This window comes from Mobula hypostoma, chromosome 5, assembly GCF_963921235.1.
Source record: "Mobula hypostoma chromosome 5, sMobHyp1.1, whole genome shotgun sequence".
Taxonomy (NCBI): Eukaryota; Metazoa; Chordata; class Chondrichthyes; order Myliobatiformes; family Myliobatidae; genus Mobula; species Mobula hypostoma.
The window spans coordinates 130,547,052-130,571,135 of record NC_086101.1 but is presented as its reverse complement, the minus strand read 5'-3'; the positions used below and the strand labels follow the sequence as shown (position 1 = coordinate 130,571,135).

The 24,084-nt window shown below is 40.9% G+C and overlaps 1 protein-coding gene across 2 annotated transcripts in view; it reads right to left on the bottom strand.

Moving 5' to 3' along the window:
• The window catches only part of LOC134346993 (phospholipid-transporting ATPase ABCA1-like), a 170,398-nt gene that overhangs the window by 4,862 nt on the left and 141,452 nt on the right, over positions 1-24,084 (bottom strand). For both annotated transcript variants that reach the window (XM_063048934.1, XM_063048935.1), the window contains exons 36-49: positions 23,616-23,785; positions 21,488-21,665; positions 18,516-18,631; positions 16,986-17,130; positions 15,547-15,670; positions 10,995-11,124; positions 10,163-10,283; positions 10,014-10,076; positions 9,148-9,254; positions 7,305-7,446; positions 6,967-7,101; positions 5,409-5,512; positions 3,828-3,920; positions 1,949-2,192 (exon numbers count right to left, since the gene is read on the bottom strand). In XM_063048934.1, coding sequence (XP_062905004.1) covers positions 1,949-2,192; positions 3,828-3,920; positions 5,409-5,512; positions 6,967-7,101; positions 7,305-7,446; positions 9,148-9,254; positions 10,014-10,076; positions 10,163-10,283; positions 10,995-11,124; positions 15,547-15,670; positions 16,986-17,130; positions 18,516-18,631; positions 21,488-21,665; positions 23,616-23,785 — 1,872 coding nt within the window. The remainder of the gene's footprint in view (positions 1-1,948; positions 2,193-3,827; positions 3,921-5,408; positions 5,513-6,966; positions 7,102-7,304; positions 7,447-9,147; positions 9,255-10,013; positions 10,077-10,162; positions 10,284-10,994; positions 11,125-15,546; positions 15,671-16,985; positions 17,131-18,515; positions 18,632-21,487; positions 21,666-23,615; positions 23,786-24,084) is intronic.

Sequence of the window (24,084 nt, the reverse complement as noted above, 5' to 3'; positions counted from 1 at the left end):
AGCAGAGGAGGACAAAGGGCTTAATTAGGAAGGGGAAAAAAGATTATGAGAGAAAACTGGCAGAGAACATAAAAACGGACTGTAAAAGCTTTTATAGATATGTAAAAAGGAAAAGACTGATAAAGACAAATGTAGGTCCCCTGCAAACAGAAACAGGTGAATTGATTATGGGGAGCAAGGACATGGCAGACCAATTGAATAATTACTTTGGTTCTGTCTTCACTAAGGAGGACATAAATAATCGTCCAGAAATAGTAAGGGACAGAGGGTCCAGTGAGATGGAGGAACTGAGCGAAATACATGTTAGTAGGGAAGTGGTGTTAGGTAAATTGAAGGGATTGAAGGCAGATAAATCCCCAGGGCCAGATGGTCTGCATCCCAGAGTGCTTAAGGAAGTGGCCCAAGAAATAGTGGATGCATTAGTGATAATTTTTCAAAACTCGTTAGATTCTGGACTAGTTCCTGAGGATTGGAGGGTGGCTAATGTAACCCCACTTTTTAAAAAAGGAGGGAGAGAGAAACCGGGGAATTATAGGCCGGTTAGCCTAACGTCGGTGGTGGGGAAACTGCTGGAGTCAGTTATCAAGGATGTGATAACAGCACATTTGGAAAGCGGTGAAATGATCGGACAAAGTCAGCATGGATTTGTGAAAGGAAAATCATGTCTGACGAATCTCATAGAATTTTTTGAGGATGTAACTAGTAGAGTGGATAGGGGAGAACCAGTGGATGTGGTATATTTGGATTTTCAAAAGGCTTTTGACAAGGTCCCACATAGGAGATTAGTGTGCAAACTTAAAGCACACGGTATTGGGGGTAAGGTATTGGTGTGGGTGGAGAATTGGTTAGCAGACAGGAAGCAAAGAGTGGGAATAAACGGGACCTTTTCAGAATGGCAGGCGGTGACTAGTGGGGTACCGCAAGGCTCAGTGCTGGGACCCCAGTTGTTTACAATATATATTAATGACTTGGATGAGGGAATTAAATGCAGCATCTCCAAGTTTGCGGATGACACGAAGCTGGGTGGCAGTGTTAGCAGTGAGGAGGATGCTAAGAGGATGCAGGGTGACTTGGATAGGTTGGGTGAGTGGGCAAACTCATGGCAGATGCAATTTAATGTGGATAAATGTGAAGTTATCCACTTTGGTGGCAAAAATAGGAAAACAGATTATTATCTGAATGGTGGCCGATTAGGAAAAGGGGAGGTGCAACGAGACCTGGGTGTCATTATACACCAGTCATTGAAAGTGGGCATGCAGGTACAGCAGGCGGTGAAAAAGGCGAACGGTATGCTGGCATTTATAGCGAGAGGATTCGAGTACAGGAGCAGGGAGGTACTACTGCAGTTGTACAAGGCCTTGGTGACACCACACCTGGAGTATTGTGTGCAGTTTTGGTCCCCTAATCTGAGGAAAGACATCTTTGCCATAGAGGGAGTACAAAGAAGGTTCACCAGATTGATTCCTGGGATGGCAGGTCTTTCATATGAAGAAAGACTGGATGAACTGGGCTTGTACTCGTTGGAATTTAGAAGATTGAGGGGGGATCTGATTGAAACGTATAAGATCCTAAAGGGATTGGACAGGCTAGATGCAGGAAGATTGTTCCCGATGTTGGGGAGGTCTAGAACGAGGGGTCACAGTTTGAGGATAGAGGGGAAGCCTTTTAGGACCGAGGTTAGGAAAAACTTCTTCACACAGAGAGTGGTGAATCTGTGGAATTCTCTGCCACAGCAAACTGTTGAGGCCAGTTCATTAGCTATGTTTAAAAGGAAGTTAGATATGGCCCTTGTGGCTACAGGGGTCAGGGGGTATGGAGGGAAGGCTGGGTTCTGAGTTGGATGATCAGCCATGATCATAATAAATGGCGGTGCAGGCTCGAAGGGCCGAATGGCCTACTCCTGCACCTATTTTCTATGTTTCTATGTTTCTAAGAAGCAAGCACCTACTTGGTCTAATGTGGTTTGTGAAACGGAGTAGTCCTCAATATGAAGCTTCTCCTTGTTGCTGGAGAGAATACTGAAGATTCTTGATAAGGAGGACTGGTATGAAGGCAACTGGTACTGGAGCATGCTGCGATGTTTCTCCTTGAGAATGCTACCAGGGAAAGCCCGCTTAAAGAACTGCTCCACAGGAGTCAGGTCTGGGTTTGGACCAGCTATCCGCACGATTATTGTGTATCCATCACCAAACCTGGAAAGAAGACAATGGTAATTGTTAAAGTTAATGGCCACAAAATATCCAACTACAATTTGCAGACCTGTGTTTCACAACTTAACAATTGGAACTATGGGTTCTGTGTATCCTTTACATAACTATGTAAAGAGATGGTGACACACACAGATGAATTCAATGAAGTGATGCAGTAGCTTGGATGTTAACTGTGGAAGCTAGGATTTAAATCAGTCAACATTTATACATAAATATTTCCCTTCATTATTGGTTTTAAATATTTTGTGTGAAATTAGGGAAAATTACTTTTCAAATTTACATTGGATATCACCATCATTTATTCCAAGTTATCAAACACTCTTGAAAGGTGATGGTCAGCCTCCTTCTTGAACTACTGAAATCCACACTTTGAATGTGCTTCAACAATGCTGTTGGGAAGGTAGTTCCAGGATTTGGATGATGATAAAATAATGATACTTTTCCAGATCAGCAGCCATTGGAGAGAGACATGCAGATGGTAGTTTTCATACATTCTGGCTGGATTGTAACATCACAGCCCATCTACGCCCCAAATTGGGAAGCTTCCTCAGAATGGTGGCATTGATGATGTCTCAAGATATTGTACAAAGACACTTTGCGAGGACCTTAAATAGAGAGACCCTTATTCTTACCAGTTTCATATCTGAATTGAAAATTGTTATGTTGATACAGGGAAACCAAAAATCCCATATCCCTCTCTCTGCAATGCACGAATTCAGCAAAAGCAACATTTGCCTTACATCCAAAAGAAAGTCCAAGAATATTAATGCAAAATCGTATTGAATGGTGCTTTAGTGAGCCAGGCTCTAAAAAGGGCATCATGAAAAGCACTTATTGATGATATAGAGGTAACTAAATTTGACGCAATGAAATAATTCTCTTGATTAATAGCCACAAGATATCCAAGCACAATTTGCAGACCTGTCTGTCACAATTTAATTACTGAAACTCTGGGTTCTGTGTTTCATTCATAGAATTATGTAAGAGATATAGTTTGAGAAATTCATCAACAGATTCTTTTTTGGCAGGGTAAAGGTAGTCTATGAATTTTCAGATTACCCATTGTCGATTTGAAAACCAATCAGAAATAAACTCTCTATAACATAGAAGAAGGATTTCACTGATGCTTCATGTTTCTCATTTCAGTCTTCAGATGGTGCTAGGAATTTTAACTCAGTATAATTCATTTTCTCCTGATGTGCTCCCTTTGTCTAATTTAACATTTTCTATTAATTTGATAACCTTCCCAATGATTAACAATGAGAGATGCTCTGAACATGCACGCACCACCAGGCTCAAGGACAGCTTCAACTCCACTGTTATAAAACTATTGACTAGTTCCCTAATAATACAAAATGGACTCTTGACCTCATAACCTACCTGGCTGTGACCTTGCACTTTACTACCCTCTGTAACTGTAACATTTTATTCTGCACTCTATTATTGCTTTACATTGTACTACATCAATGCATTTGCACTGAAGTGATCTGTATGGGCAATATACAAGACAGGTTTTTCACTCAAAGTTTGGTACATGTGACAATAATAAACCAACTTAACAATCTAATTCACTGATTCACTACAGCTTCAGTGTTAGAAGACTACTGAGGGTGTTACCTGTTCTTGAGGTGCTGTACGCTGCCCAGACAGCGGAATTTCCCATTAACCATTATTGCCATGCGAGTGCACAGAGCCTCGCACTCCTCCATACTGCATGGAAACAAGCAGAGAAGACTATTAGCATTACACTTGACTGGAGGCACCACTCTACACTTAGTAGCAAGCAGTCAACTTGAAATATGATTTAGATCAAGTCCTGAGTTGTTACATATTATAAATGTCACTCGCAAAATTACTGATCTGAAGCACCCTGAGTAGCAGAGGAAGAATTCTCTAGTCCTCAGGATCCTGGATACATGAGGGACAAATGTTTATATCCATAGTAAATATAGTCATGCAAGTTATACATATGCATCTAAAATACATCTTATGAAGTTGGTGTATATTTATTTACACATGCACATTCTATTACACGAGGTTCCGAAGTTTGGGTATATTATATGAAAACTATCTCCTTTTCCTCTACTGAAAAGATTCAGAATGAAACATATACAGGAGGTAGTTGTTAATGGTGTTAGCTCAATATTAACAGCATTCCTTAAGGACTGGAATGCACTTTAGCATTTGCTGGCACATTAAGAATATTTATCGGGTCAGGAAGTGAATATTTATAGCATTGGGAAGTGGTTCTGCTCACACTGCTTTTTAATATGTTTGCATAAGTGATGTGATGCCAGAGGTTAATAACTACACAGCCCATCATATGCCTTGAACCCAGTTAATCTGATCAGACAGCTAAAGAAATCATTACAACATGAACAGAATAATATTGCTCAACTGGTTGTGGCTACTACAATGTGTCCTCAGTATTACTGAGCAAAATTAAATTCCCCAGCATGCACCCATAAACAAATGATATGGACAACTGGCATCTGAGTTACAAGGAGAGTTCTACATATAGGACAACATTCTCTGGAATGCAGGGAACTAAGAGGTGACCAGATAGAGATATTTAAGATTATGATGGATTAGAAAGGGTGAAAGCACATAGTCCTGGGGGTGGGGTCGTCCAAAAACAAAAGGACATACAGTCCGTTTAAGATCAGAGGCACTAAATTTAAAAGGGACGTCGGGGCTGAATTTTCATGCGAAAGATGATGCCTATTTGGAATGAGTTGCCAGAGGTAGAGGTAGGCACTTAAGCAACATTTAATAGCCACCTTGATAAGCACATGGAAAGGAGAGGTTTAGAGGGCAATGGATCACATGGGGGCAGATGGGACAAGCCTGCTGGACAACACAGTTGGCATGGGCAAGTTGGATCAAAGGGCCTGTTTCCATGTTGTATGACTCTACAAGAATGAAATGCACTGTAGATGGTCTATTTTATGTTCTACAAGGTTCAATATTTAATAAGAGTGAACGATCTCTTCCTGTCCTGAACCATCATGTCCTCAGCATCTCCAGGACCTCAGCCGTGAGGCTATATGAGCCCTGCTGTGGCAAAAGGAAGTCATACTAAATTTGCTGGGAACAGTGCCTCAGAGATGAATGATGAAAGTCACATATTTTAGCTGCAACCTAACAACTGGTTCATCTGAATGAATGCAATCTCCCTGATGCTTGCCATACACGCACCTGTGTGATGTCAAAACCACTGAGCGACCTCCTTTAATGATACTGAGAATTGTGTTCCACAGGAATCTCCGTGCTTTTGGATCCATACCTGTTGTGGGTTCATCCTGTTTTTGACAACAAAAGAGGTTCCCTTGAACATCACTCACTATGATTACAGACCTAATGTATCCAGCACAAATAAATTATCCAACAGATATTACATCCCCAAGACAGTGAAATTAAAGAAATGAGTGGGTTGAAATTTAAAACGTAAATATGGTGGACATCTTGATCTTTTTGTAGGTGCTGCATTGGTTTAAACATTTTTTCTTCACCTTTGAAAGAATCCAAAATGCTCCATTAGCACATAATGTCAAGTTTAAACTATTGCAATGTTTGTAACTATCCAACGTCGGTCACCATACTGATTACAACAGAGCTCTGTTGTGCTCAGTATGTTGATTCAGTAGCTATACAACTGTTTAGTGACCGAACCAGCACTAAGATCCATGATTTAATGACTCTAGCTCTGGACTGTTGACCCAGAGGCTCCAGTTGAAACCCCAAGATGGAAACTGTAAAACTTATGTTCAGATAATTAAATACATCTAGAATTAAAGCTATGTACAATAATAGTAATTATTAAACAGGTGAACTGCTCTAAAAGGAAACCTGCTGATTCCCTCACCCTTAGTGTGTCTGGTATAAATATGACTCCATTCCCACCGATGTCATTGATACATAACTGTTCCCTCAGTTAAGGGACAATTAGGGATGGGCAATCCAAATCAACAAAAAGAACAATGTACATTTCGCTACAAAAAATAAATTAAAAAAAATAAACATGAGGAAGTCTCCAGATTCTGGAAATTCAAAGCAACAAATACAAAATGCTGAAGGAACTCAGCAGATCAGGCAGCATCTATGGAAATGAACGTTGATGTTTCGGGCTGAGGTGCTTCTTCAGCACTGAGAAGGAAAGGGAAGGACACCAGAATAATAAAGTGAGGAGAGGGGAAGGAGGATAGCTGGGAGGTGATAGATGAAGACAGATGGGTGGGAAAGTTAAAGGGCCAGAGAGGAGGAAATCTGATGGGAGAAAAGAGTGGATCATAGGAGAAAGGGATGAAGGAAGGGAGCCAGGGAGCAATATTTAGAATTTTGATGCCTTTGATCTCCGTGCACGGAGATCAATTTGCAGGGTTGGCAGTCAGATAGTATAGGAAGGTACCGCAGCACAGCTGATAGAGCTGCTGCCTCACATCTCCAGCACACTGGGTACAATCCTGATATCCAGTGCTCTCTGTGTGGAGTTTGCATGTTCTCCCGGTGGCTTTCTTCTAGGTACTCTAGTTTCTCCCACATCCCAAAGATGTGTAAGTTAATAATTTAATTGGCGACTGTACATTGCTCCTAATGTGTGTTGAGTGTTGGAACTTGGGAGATAATGATGAGAACATGGGAGATTAGGGTACAGGGTAAATTAGAATGGGACTGGAATTGTTCTCTCAGCACAGATTTAATGGGTCAAAAGTTGTATCTCCCCATATTATAAGGAAACAGAAATGTGAACACTCACCAGAAATAAAACTGGAGGACCCCCTATCAAGGCCATGGCAGTGGAGAGCTTGCGCTGATTCCCTCCACTGTAGTTACCGGCCTTTTTGTCTGCATAGCGCACAATTCCCAGCTTCCGGATTCCCCACTCAGCAATCTGAAGGGTAGAAATGATGTCAGTGCACACCGATAACCAGCTACAAAGTCATCATACAACCACAAACTAGAAGGATACAGGTATCCCACACCACTCCTATAATTTTTCTTTAAGTCAGCAAGTTCTGATCACACAAGCTTTGGCAAAATGTCACTCAGATAGATGACGTGCGCTACGATACTGGCTCTAGTGCACTACCTCACCTTGCAGATTTCCTTTTCTGGAATTCCACGGAGGAGTGCATAAAGCTCCAGATGTTCCCGGCCAGTCAGCAGTTCATTGATGGCGTCAAACTGAGGGCAGTAGCCCATGTTTCGATGGACCTCTTGCATATTAGATAGAATGCTGTGGCAAGAAAAACAAGATCAGGCCATTTATTTTCAGTGAAGTCTTCTTGCACTTTCCTTTTTTGATAAGGAGTCATCTATTGAATGGTAATTGAGGCACAAGATAGAGAAATTGCTAGCCTTCACATCAAAAAAAAAACAAGATAAATTTTGGATCATGCTGTATTAGATCAACTAAGTTAGGTGAATATAAAGTAATCCTAGAAAGCTCAGTCTGCTTCTTATAATCATTTGATCCCAAATGCTTTTATGCGAAAATAAATACTAGAAATATGCAGAGTAAGAGTTCTGAGATCTGTAAAAGGAGCTTTGTGATGTGATCTTGCTAACTCATATTAATGCTTCCCCATAGTGACTCCAATTTTGATGCCAGTATCTCAATCATATTGCTCCCATATCTCTTGCCCTCTGCTTCATCATCCAACATCAAACTAGTTGATCTTTCACTGACAGACAGGACATCCATGAGCAAGTTGTCATGGTGGAACTATAATCAACACATATCGTCTGAACCACCCTCTCAGAGGTTGACCGCAGGGCTGGGTACTAAAAGAGAATGTTAATTGCTAGAGAGAGATGACAAACTATCTACATCTTTTACTTTTGTTATAGAAAAAGACACTAGAAAAAATTATGTCACACCTCCATATTTTCTACTTAAACATATCTCAGTTGACCAGTAACCAAATATCCCCATAACAACTAGTGTGCCCATGACCCCTTTCCGTTCCTCATCTTCCTGATATGATGTGCTAATGAAATAAGGTGCTTTCTTGTGTCTCCACAGTGAAATAATGTATCTGACTGCTACTATACATAAATGTAGTCTGCATCACACACTCTGCTGTGAAGTAGCATGATCCAGTCTGTTAAAAATAATACATTGGAATTTAGGTTTTTGGAAAGCTCCTGGGGAAGTGCCAGGAATATTGGGCCATCATTCTTCCCTGCACAATTCTACAATGGCTAACCTTCTCTCCTTCATTTTTAGAGATACAGCATGGTAACTAACTCATCCCGACTCAACGAGCCTGTGTCAGAAATTGTACCCATGTGACTATTAACCTACTAATCCATACGACTTTGTAACGTGGGTGGAAACCGGAGAACCCAGAGGAAACCCATGCCATCATGGGAAGAACGTACAAACTTATTACAGACAGCGGCAAAACGTAACCTGGATCATTAGTGCTGTAAATGTTATGCTAATCACTCTGCTACTCTGCCACCTTATTTATACGGGTGCTCCAGTTACACCACACCCGTAGATCCAATGGCAAAACCTCTATGAAAGACACAAGTTAGGAGCAGGACTTCTGCAAGCAATGAGAAGCATTGGGAGAAACTGTCACTGTGTTCCTCTACCTGGCAAAATTGGATGGCTCTTTCCTAGGATACTAATATCAGGCATACTGTTTAGGTCCTAGGTCCTCCTACTTAGACACTGGAAAGGCCTAAGAACATTGATGATGTGAATTTGGCTTTGTGTGAATGCCACTCATACACTGATGCACCTGCTACAACCAAGCCCTGAATTACATTGAGCAGATATTTCATGGCAGGTAAACACTGATGTAAATGTTCAGCATGGACTAGAAGGGCCGAGATGGCCTGTTTCCGTGCCGTAATTGTTATATGGTTATAATTGTTTTTGTGATTAATTAGTTATCTTTGAACAGTCACAAACACACTGATTTACCTGTGTCCTTTCAGGAAAGCCTCTCCTCCTGTGACGTAACTATCACCTGTCAACATCTTGAAGGTTGTTGATTTCCCAGCACCATTCACGCCTAAAAGCCCAAAGCACTGGAATGGAAAAAAATAGCATCAGGGAACTTTTTTGCCTCTCAAAGTCCAAACCTATGTCCCTGTCGTGAGAGGTGGAAATAGGTAAGAATGGCCAATAGGGCTCTGGTGAAGCTGTATAGGCCAGGCCCTTGTACAGTGGATACAATAGATTACAGAAACATCGATGAACTCCAACAATACCATCAACTTCAGTGGATAATGGAGACAGCAGGTCATCAATGGCCTATGCTCCACTGGGAGCTAAGGGCCCAAGTACGTTAGTAAGAGAACTTGCTTGTACGCTAGATACTAATAATTACCTAATTATGTTTTGGAGGATCATGTCTTCTCAATAAACTGAAGGTGATGAGTATAGTGGCACAACTAGTAAAGCTGATGCCTCACAGTGTCAGTAATCAAGGTTCACTCCTCACCACTGATGCGGTCTTCCAAAGAGTTTACATGTTCTTACTGCAACTGTGTGGGTTTCCACAGGTGGTCCAGTTCTCTACTGCATCCCAGTGATAAGTGGGTTGGTAGATTAATTATCCATTTTAAATTATAAGTGGGTGGTAGAATCTTGACATTATTGGGGGCAGGGCAAGTAAGGAGACGTGTTTGCAGGGAAACTCTTGTAGGGGAATTTGCCTGTTTTGTGCACAGCTACAAACTGGACAGGTCGAATGCCCTCATTCCATGTCATAACAAAAAATAGAAACACAATCACTATCTCTTGATTACTATGCCAATCCAAAGATGTCTCTTAGCACCTCCTACCTCTCCAGGTGGGATCCCCACACAAAGTCGGTCAACAGCAGGCTTCCGCTTCATTCTGTAGATCTGGAACAGAAACCCACTCATTGTGAGCAGCAATGAAAACTTGTCCTGTCTTCCTACTTTGATCGAAAGCACAATTTGTAACTCACCTTGGTGAGGCTTTTCAGCTCCAGAATGTCATTCTGGCACCCACCACTCAAGACCCTCTGCCTCTCCTTAGCCACATCTTCATCATCATCAGTCACCTCTGGCAGCTTTACAGATGAGGGTCTAGACAAACAGCAAAAAGACATTAATGCCCTACATTCTCATGTCTCAACACCACAACACCAGGAATGAGTCACTGATTTAATTGAACAGGGACACAGAACATTTTTTATCAACTGTTTTTTTTTTACCAACGTTTTACTTTGAAACACAATTTTACACAAATCTGATGGTATCAAATGGGTACCCATTACCTACATTAATATGATTTCTGTATGCAAATTAACCTATTGGACTGAAAACATCGTTTGGCAAAGTGCTAAGTAAACACATCTATTGAAGGGATTGAATGAGAGGATAACCATGAAGTAAATTGATAGCGAAATCTGTTTTTTCCATTTTAAAGTATTGTGTTTTTTTAAGTGGAGATCGAGAGGTATAAACTATGCATTAAAACATTGAAGCTCTGCAGAAACAAGACATTGGGCTCTATTGTTCTAAACTGGTGTAATGCTCTTCATAAACATCCCCCTCCTTATTTTGCTGAACTCCATGAACTATATAGTATGAATGTGTGACAAATACACAGCTGATATAGATGGAAGATCATATGGGAAACCAGCAGTACAGCTGCTGTGGGCTGAATGAATTTTCAGCTGGGTAGAACTTGGTTCACGGCCACATGTCTGACTTGCAAGCAGTTCAGTTTATGAACAATTCACAGGAATGATACTCTTTCGTAATCTGGAGATGAGCTGTATTGGCAACATTTACCTTGGTTTTATAAAGAACCTGTACTGAATCAGCACTGTGATGATAAAGAAGACCACTCCCTCCACAGCCATGGCGAATAGATTTCTTCCAACTAGATCCCAGGAAAGTGGAGAGACAAAACGATTCTCACCTAAAGAAAAACAGAGTCGGAATGAGCAGCAGACCTAAACAACACTGGTATGTTATTATACAACACCCACCCCATTATAATTTGAAGTAGCGAGAGAAAGAGCAACATTGTTGCAGAACAGGTGCCATTTGAAAAGAACAGGTCTCGTCGGGAGTGAGTTTTGTTGGAGCCAATAAAAAGAGAAGTGTAAGCGGAGAGGCCACTGTTGGAGTGGGCCAGTGTTAGAGTGGGAGGCTTTAGCTCAACATTTCTTTGGCGAGACAGGCTTGGGCAGGCACTAGCAAAGGTTCTAAGTAAGTTTCCAGTAAATCCCTTTTTTTCTCTTTGTCTATTAGTACATAGCTAGTAGGTAAGAATGGATATGGAAGTAGTGGTATGTTCTTTGCGTGAGTTGTGTGAGACTGGGAGACCTCCAGTCTCCCTGATAAGTGTATTTGCATGAAGTGCACCGAGCTGCAGCTCCTTAGAAACTGTGTTAAGGAACTGGAGCTGCAGCTGGATGATCTTCAGGCCATAGGGAGAACGAGGTGGTAATAGACAGAAGCTACAGGGAGGTAGTCATTTCTATGTTGCAGAGGGCAGCGACCTGGGTGGCTGTCAGGAGAGGGAAAGACAACAGGCAGCCAGTGCAGAGTACCTCTGTGGCTGTTCCCCTCAATAATAAGTATACCACTTTGGATACCGCTGGAGGAGGGGGTGAAAATGATCTACCAGGAGAAGATACAGTGATTGGGATTCTTCACTAATCTGGCAAGGGGATGGGAAGGAATGAAAGGGCTCAAGCTGGGGCAGTTGGTATACAAGTTGATGCAGTATGTAGTGAGATTGTAAGGAAGGACAGGTAGATGGTAGGGCAAAATTACAGTCAGTGGGATGAGCTAAAGTGTAACACGGGGCAAAATCAAAAAAGACTGAAGGTGTTATATTTGAATACATTCAGAATATGGAATAAGGTAGATGTCTTGTGGTACCAGTAGAGATTGCCAGGTATTATGTTGTGGGCACCACTGAGTTGTGGATGAAAAAAATCATAAATAGGAGATTAACATCCAAGGATAGATATTGTATTGAAAGGACAAGCAGGTAGACAGAGCAGTGGGGAAGCTCTTTTGGTAAAAATAAGAAATCAACTCCTTAGGAAGAGATGACATAGGATCAGAAGGTGTAGAATCCTTGTGGGTAGAGTTAAGAAACTGCAAGGGTAAAAAGACCCTGAAGGAAGTTAGATACTGATACCTGAACAGCAGCCAAGATATGGGGTACAAATTACAAAAGAAGATAGAAAAGGCATGTGAAAAGGACAATGTTAAAATATTCATGGGGGATTTCAATATGCAGGTTGAATGGGAAAATCAGGTTGGTGCTGGATGCCAAGAGAAGGAATTTGTAGAATGCCTATGAGATAGGTTTTTAGAACAGCTTATAGTTGAGCCCACTACGCAAATGGCAATTCTGGATTGGGTGTTGCATTATGAACCACGTTTGATAAGGGAACTTAGCAGACAGTGATCATAATATGATAGAATTCACCCTACAGTTTGAGAAGGAGAAGAACAAGTCCGATAGATCCGTGTTATAGTGGAGTAAAGAAAATTATAGAGGCAGAAGAGAGGAGATGGCCAAAGCTGATTGGAAGGAGATACGAGCAGGGATGATGGCAGACTGCAATGGCTGGTGTCTCTGGGGCAATTTGGAAGGTGCAAGATAGATACATCCCAAAGATGAAGAAATATTCAAAAATGTGAATGAGGCAACTGTGGATGACAAGGGAAGTCAAAGAGAGCATGAAAGGAAAAGAGGGAACATATGATATAGCAAAAATTAGTGGGAAGTTCAAGGTCTGCGAATTTTTAAAAAAACAATAGGCACCAAAAAAAACATAAGAAGAGAAAAGATGAAATATGAAGGTAAGCTAGCCAATATTCTAAATGAGGATACAAACTGTTTTCAAATATACTGTATTAAGAGTAAAAGAAAGGTGAGAGTGGATATCAAACTGCAGGAAAATGACACTGAAGAGTTAGTAATGGGAAGCAAAGAAATAGTGATGAACTTAATAAATATTTTGCGTCAGTCTTCACTGTGGAGGACACTAGCAACATGCCAGAATTCAAGAGTGCCAAGGGGCAGAAGCGACTGTAGTTGCAAATACTAAGGAGAAGGCGGTTGGGAAGCTGAAAGATCTGAGGGAAGATAAGTCACTTGGACCAGATGGAATACAAGGTTTTGAAAAAGGTAGCTGAAAAAGGCATTGGGAATGATCTTTCAAGAATCACTAGATTCTAGAGTGGTCCTAGAGTTCTGCAAAATTGCAAATGTCACTCCATTCTTTAAGAAGGCAGGGAGACAAAAGAAAAGGAATTATAGGCCAGTTAGCCAGACTTCAGTGGTTGGGAAGATGTTGGAGTGCATTATTAAGGATGAAGTTTGGGATACTTGGAGGCACATAGATCAACACAAGCATAGTTTCCTTCAGGGGAAATCATACTTGACAAATCTATTGGAATTCTTTGAGCAAAGCACAAGCAGGATAGATAAAACAAAGTCAATAGTTGTTGTTTACTTGGATTTTCAGAAGGCCTTTGACAAGGTGATGCACATGAGGCTGCTTAACAATCTTAGAGTTGATGGTATTACAAGATACTAACATGGATGGAAGATTGGCTGACTGGCAGGAGGCAGACTGGGAATAAAGGGGCATTTTCTGGTTAGCTGCGGGTGATGAGTGGTGTTCCAGTGGGGCCTGTTTTGGGACTGCTACCTTTCATGTTATACATCAATAATTTGGATGATGGAATGGATGGCTTTGTGGCTAAGTTTTCAGATGATATGAAGAGAGGTGGAAGGGCAGGTAGTGTTGAGGGAGCAGGGAGTCTGCAGAAGGATTTAGACAGATTAGGAAAATGGGCAAAGTGGCAGATGGAATATGGCTTAGAGAAGTATATGGTCATGCACATTGCTAGAAGGAATAAAGGCAAAGACTATTTTCTAAATGGAGAGAAAATTCAAAAATCAGAGATGCAAAGGGATTTGGGAGTCCTTGTGTAGGATTCCCTAAAGTTTAACTTGCAGGTTGAGTTAGTGGTAAGGAAGACAAATGTAATATTAGCATTTGTTTCAAGAGGACTCGAAGATAAGAGTAAGTATGTAATATTAAGTATTTACAAGGCATCAGTCAGATGGCACTTGGAGTATTATGAGCAGTTTTGGGTCCATTATCTACAAATAGATGTGCTGGCATTGGACAGGGTCCAGAGGAGGCTCACGAGAATGATCCTGGGAATGAAAAGTTAACATAACTGTAGCATTTGTTGGCTCTAGGTCTGTGCTCGCTGGTGTTTAGAAAAATAAACGGGGACCTCATTGGAATCTATCGAATATTAAAAGGTCCAGATAGAGTGGATGTGGAAAGGGTGTTTCCTGTAGTGCGTGAGTGGACACAGACTCAGAATAGAGGAACACCCATATAGAATAGAAATAAGGAGAAACTTCTTTAGCCAGAGGGTGGTGAATTTGTAGGATTCATTGCCACAGGCAGCTATGGAAGCTAAATTATTGAGTATATTTAAAGCAGAGGTTGATAGGTTATTGCTCAGTGAGATGGTCAAAGGTTACAAGGAGAAGGCAAGTATGTGGTTGAGAGGGATAATAAATCAGTCATGATGGAATGGCAGAGCAGACTCGATGGGCTGGATGGCCTAATTCTGTTCCCAAGTCTTAAAGTCTTACTATGAACTAAACAAAGCTATATGAAGAGACAATCAAGAGATTATTGGTTCGCACTCTGACACAGCTGGTAGATATACTTCCTCACAGTTTTAAAGACCAGAATTTAGTCCTAACCTCTGGAGATGACAGTTTGGAGTTTGCACATTTTCCCTGTTGCTGCTTGGATTTCCTCTGAGTGTTCTGGTGTTCTCCCGCATCCCAACAATATGCAAGTTGTTGCATTAATTGGCCACAGTAAACTGCAGCTAATGTGTAGATGATCAGAACAATGTGGTGGCAGAGAGTGAAATTGTTGTCACTGTGAGGAGAATAAAATGGGTTTGGCAATGATGAGTGCTAAAATAGGTGTTGGTTGCTCAGGGAGACTCGATAGGCCATTTTCAGTGCTACACCTCTCTATGATTCTTTGTGCTTGCTAGAAATAGACAGGTGACGGGGTTGGTGGGGTTCAAATAGACCAAGTTAGGGGTGAAAACCCAAACCATAGTGCTTTACCCACAGCTACCAATAAAGAAATATATTTTGTTTAAATTATCACACTTATACATTGATATTCGCATCATTTGTACTAATAAGACTTTTACTCTCAACAAGCTTAAAAGTGACTGTGCCAAGTACTCTAAGACAACTTCTTTACACAACTGAACAGACTTAGGGTTTCAAAAATAAAATAATCAATAAACTATTACACACCAAATCTTTCCAAGGCATCTGCCATTGCCTGATTTTTCACCATATCTATTAACCCGCGACCCAGGCAGAAGTGAGGGAAGATCAGGAACACAGATTTCAGAACTTCATTAATGCTATTCAGTTTCTGAAACAAAGAAGAAATCTTTTTATGTATTTAGATAAATGTTGAAATTTTAATTAAAATCTGCTACTTTATATTCCAAGAAGGGAGGGAATCATTATCATCTTTTTAATTTATCATGCCTAAACATTAAACTGACAGATTTAGTGCACATTATCTTTATATAGACAGCCAAAACCTTTACAGACACTTACTACACTGCCTTAAGTCATATAACCACACAGGCCAAAATGTGGCACTGAAGCAGAATTGAAGTGACAACCTTGAAACTGTAAAAATTTGCCCATTTCAAAGACTGAAAGAGTGAGGCTTGTAATTATCAGGCTCAATAACAACAGAATCTAACAACACCCACTGGTAACTAAGTAAATGAATTGGCTAGCTCAAAGAACACCAGCATTTACTGTGCGACTTGTCTTTATCCATGCATAAGTCCACACCGCCATTACATTAATCATACCAATAATATTATATTTTAGACGGCCAACAACCCACCTTCTTGATATATTTTCAATTTCAATATGATAGAATCATTTGTAAATCTTATTCCAATTTTATTTGACCATATATATACATGATAGTTAGAACTTCATCATGTGTAAAAAGTATTTATAGTAAATTATAGTAAAGTATTTATAGTAACTCTTGCCAATGGCTGTGAATCAAATCAGGAAAATTTTCTTTATAGATTATACTAAATCCAACAAATAAATCTGAAGCAACAAACAATATGCTGCAAGAACTCAGCAGGCCGGGCAGCAGCTATGTAGGGAAATAATTCGCAAAGTTTGCCGAGCTTGGCAATTAGCTTACAGACATTTCATCACCCGTCAAGGTGACATCCTCAGTGCATAATTGATGGTGTTCCTCTCTGGGAGAAACACCAACAACTACACACTGAGGATGTCACCTCAACTGGTGATGAAACGTCTGCAGGCTGATTGACAAGCTCAGTGAACACCCCGACATCAAACGCCTCAAACCGAGCAACGAATTTTGACCACCATCCTAAAGATAGTGTTGAGATTTCAGGTCAACACCCTACTTTAGGAATGTACCAGCACCAGTCCCACTGTGTTCCTCCAGCAGATTGTTTGTGGCTCCCAGCTCCATCATGTTGTGTCTCCAGATAAATCAGAAACTGGATTCAGCTTCTTACGATCATTAAAGTGTGTATCATTGCCCAATGAGTACAGATTCCTTGATCATATGATTATGCAAATGTTCTCATCAGGGAAAATATACAGTCAGTAGCCTGACAGTGTTCCATTTGGGGAAAAGTGGACAATCTGATAAGTGAAAATGTTCAATGACTCACGTTGTTGCTAAACAGCTCGAGGACAAAGGTAGCCACACTGCCATTGATCCCGATGAACAAGTTCACACTGGTTAAGATTACATAGGCCGTGCTGGGGATTCGGAATACAAAGGATGCTGGGTACATCAAAGGGGTGATGGACCACCTGCAAGTGAAAAGAAACACTGGTAAGAAACTGACGTTGAGGGCAGCTCAGTGGCACAGTCAGTAGAGCCGCTGCCCTGCACTGTCAGGGATCCTGGTTGAAACCTGATGTAGGTGCCGTTTGTATGTAGTTTCTACATTCTCCCTGTGACTGTGTGATCTGGCTTCCTTCCATATCCTAAATGGGCTTCTAGGTTAATTGGCCTTTCTGAATTGCCTCTCATGTGCAGATAAGAGACAGAATCTGCGGGAGGTTGCTGGCAATGTGCGGAGAGTGAAAATGAATTATGCTGGCATTGGAGAGGGTTCAGAGGAGGCTCACGAGAAGAACTCTAGGAAGGAAAGGGTTACAATATAGGAACAATTGATGGCTCTGGGCCACGACTCACTAGAATTCAGAAGAATGAAAGGGCGGGGGTATCTCATTGGAACCTATCAAATGTTGAAGGGCCTCAAGAGAGTGGAAGTGAAGATGTTTCCTATAGTGAGGGAGTCTAGGACCAGAGGGCGCAGCTTCAGAATAGAGGGATGTCCATTTAGAACGGAGATGAGGAGAAAATTTTTTAGCTAGAAAGTGGTGAATCTGTGGAATTCATTGCCATAGGTGGCTGTGGAGGCATGTCATTGGGTATATTTAAGGCAGAGTTTGGGCTGAGAGGGAAATGGGTCACCCTTGATGAAATGGCAGAGCGGACTCAATGGCTTAAATTTCCTAATTCTGCTCCTATATCTTATAGTCTTATGTTATTTTTCAATCACACCTCCTCACCTGCCAGTAGAATATGGGAGCAGGTGATGAGAATGTGGGGAGAATAACACTATGCGGTTAATGTAGGGTTAATGTAATTAGGGGGTTGATAGTCAGTGCAAATTGTTGGCCAAAAATCCCGCTGCTGAGCTGTGTCCCTCTATGACTTAATATATGATGACTGAGTGCTGCCATTCCTGTTTCAGAAGTTGATGGGTTCGGTTCTTGTTTTTCCAAAACTTAGTATAATAGATGATGGAGGGATTGCTGTAGTGAGAATGATGCCATCCCTCTCATCCTGTTGTCTTCTTGTTTGGGTTAATTTTTAGGGCACTTCCTCAGATTTTTTTTCTGTTAAGGAGAAATCTATTATACAGAGAACTCTGAAAATTTAAAATACATTGTCCACGTAAGTGATAACCTCGGCGGAATCTGTCATAGGTGGTGAATGTTCAGCATTGACGAATGCTAATGAGAGCATGGGGTCAAACCCATCCTCCAAAAGTGAGACAAACTCTATGACTTTCTGATAGCAAGCAAGCATTGGAATGAATACGTGTGCGTATTTTGAAATGCTATTCTATTTTGCTTATTGTCCCTATAAGCTCAATTTTCCTAACCACGAAGGATTAACTTACCCATACAGCAAGAGAAGCAGAGCGAGCACAGGTAAGTTTGAGGAGGACACGTAAGATTTTTGTTGGAAGCAGATGAAAATGATGATGACCAGTGTGGCAGGAATGACGTAGTTACACTACAAAGAAACAAGCAGAAACTTATGAGTAATACCAATCTTTCATCAATGGGTTTATGATAAATAAACTATTCAGAACTCCTAACCTTTCCATTCTATCCTTTCTTCTCACTTGGAACATAACAATATTATACTGTAAATGAAATCAACAAACTGCAGATGCTAAGAGTCTGAAAGAAAATTTGAAAAGTGCCAGAAAAACTCAACAGTCTATATCTGTAGAGAGACAGGGTTAACAGTGCAAGTTTTTGACAGGTCTCCAACCTGAAACATTAATTTTGTTCCTCCTTCTACAAATACTATTTGATCTTCTGAATGTTTTGAGCATTTTCTGTTTTTATTTCAATATTAATATGCTTCAGGTTGAAAAGTTGATGATCACCATTAGGATCAAAATTCATCCTTAGACTCATGGGCTAAATACATACCACAGCAACATTTGCACACTGAGCTCCACAATGGAAATTCAATAACACTCAGCTCAATTTCAGCAATGGTCTTCAGTGGACTCATATAACACAGGGCACATATCTACTATCCATAACCAAATAGAAATCATTCATTAAAAATATACCTTTAACTGTGTCTGCCTTAACAAAGTAAGAATAAGCATTTACAAATAACATCAGCCACAACTTTGTATCTTTTGAAGACCTTTATATTGTTAACATATCTCAAGACTGTCTATAGAAGTTGCTAGAAAAAATTTGACAATTAGCAATATGAAGTGATGCTAAAACAAGAGAGGAAGGCGTTCATCATCACCTGTTTATGGACAGAATTGAGGCATCAAAGAGCTTGTGCTGACACAAACCCCAACTCATGTTTTACTACCTCTGAAATGCACCCATTAAAAAACTAAAATAATACAGTATGTGCCCTTTAACACAGTACCTTTTAACCTGTTCCACAACCAATGTAACCCTTCTCTCCTACATAGCCCATAACCGTCCATTTTCTTCCATCCATGTGTCAATCCAAGAGTCTCTTAAAAGTCCCTATTGTACAGTATCAGCTCCAGAGTGCACTGCCTGTGTAGAAACCATACCTCTGACATCTCCTCTGAATGTTTCTGCACGCACCTTCAAAGAATGTCCTCTTGTATTAGCCATTTCTGATCTGGGAAAAAGGTGCTGGCTGTCCAATCTATCTATTACTCTTATACACTTCTATCAAGTGACCTTCACTCCAAAGAGAAGAAATCCTAGCATTCCTCTTTGAATTACTTGTAAGCTATTACAAGTAATTCAATTGCTTGTAAGCCTACCATTTTCTACCCTCCAGTAACCTGCGGTCACCCAAAAGTCTGCTCCCCTTAGTTTAAATCATGCAATCATCTTCACTGTTACCTTTAAGCTTGTTCATTGATATTAAATCTGTTTATACTAATCTACTCCTAGTATAAATGTAGTATTGATGGTTGCCATGTTAGGCCAAATACTCTTTTTCTGTTGGTTTTATGACTTTATGGCCAACACTGTGAATTGAAAAAGAGATCTTATAGAAACATCTAAAATTATGAAAGGGATAGATAAGATAGAGATGGGAAAACTGTTTCCACTGGTAGGCGAGACTAGAACTAGGTGACATAGCCTCAAGATCCGGGGAAGTAGATTTACGATGGAGATGAGGAGGAACTGCTTTTCCCAGAGAGTGGTGGATCTGTGGAGTTCTCTGCCCAATGAAGCAGTGGAAGCTACCTGAGTAAATATATTTAAGACAAGGTTGGAAAGATTTTTGCCTAGAAGGGGAATTAACGGTTATGGGGAAAAAGCAGGTAGGTGGAGATGAGTCCATGGCTAGATCAGCCATGATCCTATTGAATTGCAGAGCAGGCTTGACAGGCCAGATGGCCTACTCCTGCTCATATTTCTTATGTTCTTATGTCACACATTCAACTTTTTATAATATTGAACTACATATTGTAAGTGTATGCTTGTGAAGCAGTTAGTAAGTCAAAAATTCCTGGGAAGCATCACAGAACATTATTGAACAAAATCTGACAATGAGGCACAGAACAATGTTTTGGAGCAGTTGTTCAAAAAGATTGTCAAAGAGCCAGGTGTTAACAGCTCATAAAAAGAGGAAAATGAGGTGAAGGGGTTTGGAGTCATGAGCAGATGAAGACAATGACATTACTAATGAAGTTTAGGGATGATCAAGAACCTTGTATGAAATATTATCATTCACAGTCTATGGCACACTTTGATCAGGGTTCCCAATCTTTTTTATGCCATGGACCCTGACCATTAACTGAGGGGTCCATGGACCCAGGTAGGGAAACATTGCTCTAGAGGGCTCATACAATGATACTGGAACACAAAAGTCACTCAGATACTCTTCGTCACATGTATATTACTGTATAATCCCAATCTACTGGCTAACGGACTAGCTATTCATTCAATTCTTGCTGTGGTGTTCTCTTGTCAGATCCAGAAATATATTTTCATTAAAGGTCAGTGAATTAAGGACAATCAGTTGGCTCCACACTACATCAAGACAAAGTGTACAAAGCTATGGTAGGTACACTGAAAAAAATAGGAGAAATCTAATCAGAAATTCTGCAGCCTTTGAGGATAAATTCAGAGTCACATTTTCCCTTTCTGTCAAGTACGGAAAACCTATATAGGATAAAACTTTGCAGTTAGATCTCACAGTGATCCAACATCAAAGAAGGCTAATCAATCCATAGTGTCCTTATTGGCCTACTTCAATCATTCCCACTATTCTGTTCTACTCCCACTGCTTTGCAAAAGCTTCCTATCCAAGTGCTTATCCATTTCTCCCAGTACCTGTTGTATAGGAACAACAGAAGCATTTCCTGAGCAATAGGGGTGGTTACAGTTGATAACTTACCATATCCCACATATAGTTAGCAAGCCAGTAGATGGCCGGCTTCACTCCACAGATGAACTGCATGTGCTTGGCTTTGGTAACTCGCTCCTGGATCAGGAAAACCACAAAACTCGCTGGGACAAAGGACATGGCAAAGATCACGCAGATGGAAACTAAAACGTCCACCGAAGTAGTCATTCTGCAAAACACACACATTCCAGAGTCAATCAAACAGTTAAAGCTCAACAGTTTGAAATATGAACTCTGTGTCTCTGTCCACAGATGCTGCCTGTCCCATTGATTAGGACCACCATCTTCTGTTTTTATTTTGGATCTATAACATGTGTTTGCTTGCTTTCCAATCAAATAGTCTGTACACCAAACAGAACTTGAAATGGTAGAGGGAAGTTTGTAGATGGAGCATTGGGAAAGTTAATAATCCAGCTGCAATAATCCCCTAACAAGTATTCCATGGGGTTGAACTTTCAAATGCTGAGGGCTAGCATATTGCTCTGATGGTGAAGACTTTTGAAGGGACATCTTCTCCTGGTACATAGAGGTGTTATATCTCATAGTGGTTTTCTACAGATCTGCAGTGAGTTAACCTCATATAGCAACCATGCCAATTCCGACAAACACACACTTCCTGAAACTTTCTCGTTATTTTTGGCTTCCTGATTTTGGAGATACAAAATAATTCTTTATCTTGAAGTGAACTACAATTTTTAGTCGTCAAGTTTGAAGGGAATATCATGAGAACGTGGTTGTGGAACAACAGACAAACTTGCCCTTTTACTACAACTGCTACTTACAGTAGGAATCACTATTACTAGCAGCTTAAGGAGCTTGCATCACTCCTCCATTAAGATGGTGCCAGCGAACAATGATTTTTTGAATGACATCTTCAGATAGAAAATCTTTTAAATTATTTCACTTTTTCTGGGCCTTCTGCTTTTTCTTTTTGTCTTGTTTGTGTTACGGAAACAGCTGAAGCATGTGGCGTACAGTTTGGAACCCGATCAAATAACCTAGTGCTCTGCTGTGTCCAGAGAACTGGCTCGTGGGGATCAGAGACATGGAACTGAAAAGGACCGAGAGCACGAGCTGACTCGTGGAAAAGACCAGAGACAGGACGCGGGGTCATGAAGGACTCTATCTCAAAGCAGACAGGAAGACTGAAGCATCAATGTGAGTGTGGAGGGGGGTCAGTGATCGCTCCCTACGGAGGCCAGACGGTCAGCGATTGGTCTCAACAGAGGCCGCTAAAGTGAACGCAGTGGTGGTCAGCAATTGCTCCTAATGGAGGCCAGATGGTCGGTGGTTGCTCCCATCAAAGGCCACCAAGATCAGAGGGGATCAGTGATCAGTGGATGGACTGTTTGATGTTCTGAGATTAATGTGATTGGACTGCACTTTATACTAGTGTCCTTTGGCTTTTCAGCATTTTCTTTCTTATGGCCGATTGGTGGGTGATCTGTTAGTTCTTTGTGGGTGAGGGGTGGGGGTCAATGGTTTGATGCTATTGTTATTGTTGCTGTTTTTTCTGCGACTGAGGGTGGTGGGGGAGTTGATGCTGTTGTCACTCTTTATTCTATGGGGAGTAGGTGGGGGGATTTGGGGTTTGCGAGTTTTTTTTTCTTTTTCACGTGGGGGGTTTGATGTATACTCTTCCTGTGTTTTTTGGCTATCTGGAGAAGGCAAATATCAGAGTTGTATTTTACATTCATAATTTGATGATAAAATGAACCTTTGAACCTTCATAAAATGCTGGAAACACTCAGTAGGTTAGGCAGTGTTTGTGGTGAGGCGGACAAAGTCAACATTGCAGTAGAGTGAGCATCCTCAGAACTACTGATCATTACTCTGTTCCTCTCTCCGTTAATGCTGTCTGACCTGCTGAGTACTTCCATGGTTTTCCATTTTATTTCCGATTTCCATCATCCAAAGATTCGGCTTTTGCTGCATGATCCAAAATCAGATTAAGGATGCTTTAGACTGTTTCTGCTGAGGGTAATCCATGGCACAACTTACAGCTGACAAAATGAAATCATATAAGACCATGTAATTTTTTAAAAAAGCATCTTTTTTTTTGCTTAAGTGAGAATGGTTTAGTTTATCCTAGGTGGTTGAGAGTGAAGCAGATACTTACAGGGCCACCTCAGAGATCTGTTCTTTGGTCAGATTGAGTGGGTGATTGATGGCAGTGATTCCATATACACTTGGATCTTCTCCTTCTGGTAGATTGGAGCGCAGAATGGCATTGTTCATGACATTTAGGAATGCTCCCAGAGCATGCCAGCCTTTGTTGTTAAACCAGATCTGAATGGAAAAGTCAAATATGTGTTTCAAAGCATTGCCATCTACAAAATAGGTAATGAGATGGGATCTAAGAGTGTAATGTAATCCAACTAAATACCATTTCTTACTGTGGAACTGTGGGACCATCATGTCTAGACCATTTCATCACTTATGCCTGTTCACTTGTTCAATGGATCACAGCAGATCGGTGATGTCACCTGTAACCGCACTTTTGACCATTCCCCATCTGAACAGCACTTCCTCTATTTCCCACTCTGACCTTTTGCCTCTTCTCACCTGCCTCCTTCCCCTTCTCCTAT